This window comes from Emydura macquarii, unplaced genomic scaffold (assembly GCF_026122565.2).
Source record: "Emydura macquarii macquarii isolate MOO-44397 ecotype Brisbane River unplaced genomic scaffold, CSIRO-AGI_Emac_v2 contig_522, whole genome shotgun sequence".
In the NCBI taxonomy this organism is placed as follows: Eukaryota; Metazoa; Chordata; order Testudines; family Chelidae; genus Emydura; species Emydura macquarii.
In genome coordinates, this window is record NW_027130659.1 from 120714 (window position 1) to 128945 (window position 8232).

The 8232-nt window shown below is 46.4% G+C and overlaps 1 protein-coding gene across 1 annotated transcript; it reads left to right on the forward strand.

Annotated features, from left to right (window-relative positions):
- The first annotated feature begins 2041 nt into the window (after positions 1-2041).
- Positions 2042-2980, forward strand: LOC137147213 (olfactory receptor 52P1-like). The gene has a single exon (XM_067539106.1). The coding sequence runs from the start codon at positions 2042-2044 to the stop codon at positions 2978-2980; it is 939 nt and encodes a 312-aa protein (XP_067395207.1).
- Positions 2981-8232: the final 5252 nt, after the last annotated feature.

The following is an 8232-nucleotide window of genomic DNA, read 5'->3' on the forward strand; positions in this document are numbered from 1 at the left end:
CCACTTCATCTCGTTGCAATGAGTTCCTCTGTCTAAATATGCACTGAGTGAAGAAAGCATTCTTTTTTTTCATCAGTTTTGAATTTGCCATGTTTCAGTTTAATTGAATGTCCTCTTGACCTTGTGTTATAAGACAGGGAGAACAGGTTCTTCATATACTCTCTGCCAGTCAGTATTTTATGGACTCTTCTCGAATCCCCTCCTAAATCTTCCCTTTCTAAGGTAACAATCCCCGTCTTTTCAAACTTTCTCTCTAGGAGAATTTCCCCAGGCCCTTGATCTTTCTCATTGCCCTTCCCTGAACCCCTCTAGTTCTGCAATATTCTGTTTGAGAAGGGTGCTCAGTACTGCACAGAGGAGTCCAGAGGAGGGTGAAGCACTGAGTGATTGATCTCATGGCATTGTTTTTTCGGTATTAATCCCCATCCCACTCCTCCTGTGTCTCAGTGTTTTCTTTAGTTTTTGGCCATGCTGGCACTTTGAGCAGGATTTCACAGAGCCGTGTACCGTGACACCAGGTCCCTGTCCCTAATTCATACAGTTAAATTAGAACCTTGTAAGGTGTTGGAGGAGTTCAGGTTTTTCCCTTCAATGGGCATATGCATTGCACTGATTGACATTGAAAGTCATCTTCCACCATGCAGCTCGGTGTCATGCTGGGCCCAAAAAACCCAAGTAACTTTGCAAGTTGCCTGACCCATCTCTGACCTTTCAAGATATGTTACAGGAAAATACAGTGATACTGAAGGTCATTCCTTATATGTAGACGAGAGCTTTGATATGAAATGTATTGTTCGTAGATATTTGATGTTATTTATGTATCTCTGTTAGAAGTTAGCAGTGTAGATAAACTGCTTTCCTGTCTGTCACTGTTCTATTGATTAAGAGTTGAAAAGGAACATATGAGTATTTAGAGAGAGCTTTGACTGTAACAATACTATTCTTTGTATTTCTCTTTGAAGTTTAAGTAGTTAATGCCTGTGAATGGCTGTAAATGGCCAGTCACCTTGTGCTAAAGTAAGTAGTTACTGGTGTGCTCAGGACACAGGAGATGGTACTTCAGTGTCTCAAGTAATCATCTATTACTTGTACAGGAAGATACTTGCTGTCAAGAAAATATTGGTCAGCCTGCATGGATCTATAAAAGACTCCAGTGTACTGATCCTTTTTATCTCAAATCTGTCCAAGCTTGTCAGGGAAAGTTTGGATTGCAAGACTGAGATCCCAGCACCAGCACCAGCCTGGAATCACCCTGGAATCACCCTGATAACTCTCATGGAAGAATTTAAACAAACTCTGCACATGGACTATTTAGTCTTCGTTCCTCTGGATCTATTAATCTACAACTGATGGTGTGAATCAAAGGACTGAAACCCATCCAGGTACTGGATGTACACCAGAGAGACTATACAAGCCTGCAAACTCCACAATTCTACTGGAAACTTTTTTCCTTTTATAATAAATCTATAGTTTTAGTTAATAAAGGATTGGCTGGCAGCATCACATATTGTGTAAGATCCCAATTTACATTGATCTGGTGATGTGGCTGACCCTTTAGGGTCAGGAGAACCTTTGTGGTAAAGAGCATAGTGTTTTAAATAACTGATCTCTTTACTGGACACCTAGTGGCTGATTGGGAGCCGGAGACTGCAATGTAGTAAAGGGGGTTGTGTATATTTTGTTTTAGGTTCTTGGTAACCAGTGTGGGGAATCAGAAGCATTGTTTGTGCCTGGTTAGGAAGTCTGGCATCAGTGTCACCCACCAGTGCTGGGAGAATCTGCTCTCCTTTTGCAGCCTGCCCAGTCCTTGGCATTTTCATGTGGCTACCCTATGCACGGACAGGTCACACTTGGCCTAAATACTTTGGTGCCATCTGCAAATGTTCACACCTCGCTGCTCACCCTCCCGTCTAGATTGTTACTAACTATAAAATGTATACCGTGCTATTTGTTATCAAGTGTGTGACTTTCCTCACTCTGCTTCTCTCCCTTCACAGGCACCCTGAATATTAAGGAGACAGATCGGTGCTTCGACCCACTCATGGCGGCTTTCAACCTCACCTCCTCAGATACGTCAACATTCATCCTAAACGGCATTCCGGGGCTGGAAGCTGCCCACATTTGGATTTCCATCCCTTTCTCTACGTTCTACATCATCAGCCTGTTGGGAAATGTCACGCTTCTGTTTGTTGTCAGCAAAGAGCAGACCCTGCACAAGCCCATGTTCCTGCTGCTCTGCATGCTGGCGCTCACAGACATCGGCATGTCAACCTGCGTCGTGCCAAAGGCACTGTGCATATTTTGGTTCCGTTCCAAAGACATCACTGTGGATGGCTGCCTCACCCAGATGTTCTTCCTTAATGCAGTTGCTATTATGCATTCAGCCGTCCTCGTGATAATGGCCTTCGATCGCTACGTCGCCATATGTGACCCTCTGAGATACGCCACCATCCTCACCAATGCACGAATCGCTAAGCTAGGGCTAGTGGGTTTGATACGAGCTGTTTTCTTGGTTCTGCCAGAGCCCCTGCTACTGAAGAGGCTGCTATTCTGTGCCAACCACGTAATCCTCCACACGTACTGTGAGCACATCGCTGTGGTGAGGTTATTGTGTGGGGACACAACAGTCAACCGGATGTACGGACTGGTGATAATAATTGTGATCATCGGGTTAGACCTGACACTCATTGGCCTATCCTACGGGCTGATCCTCAGGGCCATCCTCAGGATCTCCTCCAAGAAAGCCCACCAGAAAGCCCTCAACACCTGCACAGCCCACATCTGTGTGATGCTGATGTCTTATACTCCTGTCCTCTTTTCCGCCCTGACACACAGGTTCGGTCAGAGTATCGCTGCCCACGTTCACATCCTCTTGTCCAACCTCTATGTCCTTGTCCCTCCCATGCTCAACCCTATCATTTATGGGGTCAAAACCAAAGAACTTCGTAACAAAGTGGGAAAATACACCTGCAGAATGTGATCGCCCGGGGCCACTCACGTTAAACCTGCGTATGAGAGGGGGAAACGATCAAAGGTGCTTTGTACAAATGTGGCAGTTCACAGTTTGAAAAGTTCATTACACCAAATGTCTTTTCACTCCATCACCAAGCACTGCTTTCTACATTGCTCAGTTCCATCTCTCTAACCATCACCTGATCTCTTTCAGAATTACCTGTCATCTCCCAACCCCACACACCCTGTCACTCAGCCTTTCTGTGAGTTCCCGACCACCAGCCCTAATGATTTCTTATATGTTCTCAGACCTTTTTTCCATCAGTACGGTTGTTGATTCTCACCATTCCTCACTCTCCTCCATCTTTGACTCTTTTGCCCCTCTCTGCCATCACAAGGTCCACAGCTCTGCTATCCACCAGGCCCCAACTATCCCTTCCAGTCCTGAGTCTGCCCAAATCTGTCTCTCTGAAACTTAACTAGCAATAATTTTGAGTTTTCCCCTCTGGTTATTCACCCTCGAAGGCATGAAATCTGCCCTCCATTATCAGTTCACTTTGGGACACTCATTGCACGGAGACTGGGGTCAAAATAAACAAAATGTCTATTTAATAGAAAAACACAGATGCAAAGATGAAGGATGGAAGAATCCCATACACTGCTAAAGATAGGGACCGACTGGCTAGGCTGCAGATCGGCAGAAAAGGTCCTGATGAAATTGTGAGGAAAAGCAAACATAGGCGAGTTACACAGAAAATAAACAAAGTGGCCTCCTTTAACAAGGGGATCAGTGTTTCCCAGACAGAACCCTGCTTAGCTGCTGCACAGTGGCATAGTCTGTGGCATTTTGGGCCGCACCTTGACCAGTAAAGGGGCCTGTCACCACCTGCCATGTAACCTTTGGGGCCTTAACACTTTGCTGCTATGGCTCACGGCCCTGCACCAGTAACCAGCCCACAAGCATCAAGTCCAGGAGCCGACCTACTCCTTGCAAGTTGATACCAACAGCCTCTGCAAATCCGTCTTCCCGAGTTCTCTTCAAAAGGAAGTCCCAGAAGGGACGGGAAACCTTCTGGGACTTTGAGCCATGGATGCAGTAGAAATCCAGCAACCGGAGAGAACAGCAGCCTGAGTGGAGATGGGGACAAAGCAGCATCAGCCAGAACCAGAGGGGCCAGATAATCAACCCAGAAGGCAGAGCTGTGCAGGAGGCAGAGCATCAGCGCTGAGCCAGAGCCAGGGAGATGGAGTAACCCAGACCAGCTGTGCCAACAGGGAGCCAGGGCTGATCTACAGCAGGGAGCTGTAGGGCCAGAGCTGGAATAGCGAGTGCCGGCCGTGCCACAAGTAAGACAGCAGCTGAGCATGGTGAGTGGCTGGGGAGAGCACGGCAGGGCCCTGGGCAGAGGGTCCAGTGCAAGGATATGTTGCCAGACAAGAAGGCCTTGTATAGTGTCCTTGTGTGTGGGGTGGGGGGAGACGTGACCCCGATGGGGGCCGATGCTGGGGAGAAGAAGCCACTGATGATACTGCAGCTTTCTGACTCTAGGTGGCTTTCCATCGGTCCCTGTGTGAGCAGGGTTCTTGCCCAGTTTGATGAACTGAAGCTGCACTTTCAGACAGCCAAAGACAAAGGAAGAAACTACAAGGCTGAACTTCTTTCTCACACGTACAGTGACCCAGCTGGAGCCTGAGGGCGTGTGGCCACCGCCAGAGCAGGCATCTTATTCGTGGAATCAGCACAGCCAGGGCACGGGAGGGAGGCCTGGGGCATGTAAGGCACAGACTGAATATTTGTTATGTCCCAGAGACTGCCGGTTAGGGGGTTCCCGTGCCCACAGGGCTGGGCTCCTTGTTTCCTTTAACCTTCCCCTTTTTTTCCTTATTTTTCTTACAGCTACTCTTTAACAAGTTGTATCAGGTTTGAACTTAATGTAGTGATCAGTGGGTCAGAGATGTGGCTGGTGATGAGAGAGCCACCCTAGCCTCTGTCCTAAGTGAGCACGACGCCCAGCCTTGTCGGGGTTACGAAGACTCTCCCACAGTGGAGAGAGGAAGGGGAGCCCTCGAGGCCAGGCTGGCCTCCTGGTAAAGGGAGCTGGAGCGAGGACTCAGATCCTTTTCCTGTCAGATTCCACAGGGCAATGCAGAAGCTCACAACAGCAGGATCATCCTTCCACTTTCATTAGGGAACCAAGACAGACTGATGGGTTGGATTTTAGTGACACGTAACTTGTGAAACCATCACATCAATGAGAACAGCAGAGATGTGTCACTTTGGGGAGCACACGATCTGCGAAAGGTGAATATAACATCACTGCGTGGGACGGCTTCCCGGAGACTAGTATCATATCAATGCTTTTTCCTGCACTATTTTATTTTTGGGCTAGAGCAGTAAGCCTGACTGACCTCTTGAAGATATTTCATAACAAACGAAAGCATGGTCAAGCAACTGACTATACAATTTATCAACCATCAGTATGAATCGCTCCTTCTTCTCAGATTTCGGTGCTTAGACATAATGAGGCACTCACAGAAATAATTCCTCTGAGCATAAATTCTGTTGAAGGCCACGAGACTTCAGCATTAAAGAAATGAGTGGAAAATATTCCTGTTCTTGTTCTCATTGTGCCCCTAAGAAAGATTCTGGAAACAGTAAATACTGATTCAAAACTGCTACAGTCCAGTACAGGCACTGACAAGTCAATGTGAACTCGTGAAGTCCATATTTTTCTTGCCGATAATATGAATATGGCAGCCAGATATGACAACAAGGATATCCAGTGAGTGTCACTGACACGCTTTATAAGTGGAGGGTGACTGAATGTGCCACTTCAGGGGTGAGATGTGAATGTTTTCATTGCTAACGATCATTAGCAACATGAAGTGTGGTCTGCACATGTGCGGCAGAGATCTGTTTGCATCTTTTCAACAGCGATGACGTTGTGCGACCACGCAGTGATCTTTCAGTTGACACTCTCCAGGCCGTAACTGATCAGCACTTAGGGGGGCTGCAGGGGCACTTTTGTGAATACTTTCCTGAAGTGGGCAAAGACAACTGCAATCAATGGATCAGGAACCCATTTACCTTGGAGCCGAACCCCACGGAGACACTGTCTTCAACAGAAGACGAAAGCCTTACAGAGCTGTCAAACGACAAGGCACTGTAGCACGCATTTTCACAAATGCCAGTTGCAGACTTTTGGTTATCGGTGGCATCCAAGTTTTGTGACTTAACACACTGGGCTATTAGAGCGCCTTCCTTTTTCACTCTCCTACCTATGCCAGTCAGGCTTCTCAGCATTCACTGCAGTCAAAACCAAGTATTGCTCCCAGCTTTCTGTGGAAAATGATTTCTGTCTCTTCCTTTCTACACTTCTACCCAATTCCATTACTTCGTACTGCGAGGAAACAAACACACCCCTCCCACTGATAAGATAGGACTGGTGAATATTATACTGAATGAATGTCTCATTGTCTGGGGTCGTGTTTCCTTAAATGTTTGAGAAGTTTTATTTTAGTGCTTCCATTTCTACTGGTTTTGAACTTAAAGTTAATATTTCTGAAACTCGTACTGTCATGGAAGAGATCCCGCAGCTTCTCTTTTTGGGTCAAATCAAGCAGAGCTTTATTCTGACAGACACACAGAGAGCTGTGTGGCACAGGGTTTCTGTGCTGCTGTTAGGAGACTCCGTACAGGTTTGAATGCCTGTGGCTTATATAGGATAGCTCTTCACATACTGATCGCATAGTGGAGTGTTCCATTGCAAAACAAGTCCAACGGCTACGTCCTTATCTGTTGTGAGAATAGCTAGGAGCGATTACAAAAGCAGCTAGTTTCGAAAACAGATTAAAGTGCAATCAACAGTCTTCAGCGGGTTTTTCCATCTATAGTCATGCTAACTTACATTCCCATCATTCATTTCAGTGTAAGGCCTACCAGGCCTTGATTTTGTGCTTCCACAGTACTGATCTATAAAGCCTTGCCTCCTGATGTGGTTTAGCTCGCTTTACACCCCAGAAGGCAGCTCAGGTTGCAATAAGTCTCAAGGCGCAAGCCCCACTCCCTGTACCTGATAGTTAAGAGGAGAGAAGGGCAGGGTCAAGCCACAAATAGATCATCCTGTGGTTTTCTAGGGCAACAGTTCATTTGTAGCTCTCAGAAGAGTGCGCCTGGCACACAGAGGCCATGCTACTTAGCCAGAGGTTGCCCACATAATGGAATCACTTCACCTTGGCAATGAACTTACAGGATGGCTTAGATAGTTTCCCTGACAGTCAACAAGCCTAGTCTTGACAAAAGTAGCACAACTTCCATACCCTGAATCCATGAGTAAACAAGGGCAGTTTGTGCTTGTTGGAGTAGGAAGGAAAATGGAGACAGATTCTAGTGACCACATGGTCAGAGCCTCCTTTATAAGTGTGCTCAAGTGCAGAATTTCCCCAGCCTCTCTAAACGGAGAGCCCACCCACCTAAGTTTCTAAGACCACAGCCTAGCAAAGGCATTTCTACTTCTTGGGGACTGCCAGAAGTGAAGTGTGACATAATTAGGCAAGTCTGTCAGATAATCCAGGCTTTGAGAGAGTTTTTGAGGAAGGTTTGAAATTTTCCAGCCTCCTACAGTCCTGAGAAAGAGGCATGGGGCAGTATGTGAAACATGAATACAGAGAAAAATTAAACTGCTTGAAAGGAAAAGGGACCCTTCAGGCTCAGAGCATTATATGCCCCCTCCCAATACTAACAGACGTGATACTGGCACTACATTACTTTGAGCAAAGCGAGCAGATTTTGAGAAGATCCCCCTCCCCCTAAACATCTTTGTTGCTCTCCACTGGACTCACTCCAATTAATCCACATCCTTTCCGTAGTGGGAGGCTCAAAAATGGACACAATACTCCAGATGGGGCCTCACCAGTGCCAAATAGAGGGGAATAATCATTTCCCACAATCCACTGCCAATGCTCTTACTAATGCAGCCCAATATTCGGACAGTATTATTGGCAATAAGGACACACTGCTGACTCATATCCCACTTTTTGTCCACTGTAACCCCCAGGTCATTTTCTGCAGAACTGCTGCCTAGTCAGTTGGTCCCCAGTCTGTAGCTGTACATGGGATTCTTCCGTCCTTCATCTTTTCATCTGTGATTTTTCTATTAAATAGACATTTTGTTTATTTTGTGTCCAGTCTGTGTGCAATGTGTGTCTTTGTGCTCTGTTATTTCCCTTGTTTCCTTTGGTGAGACACGTTCTTAAAGACATCTAACTTTCTCTGAGACA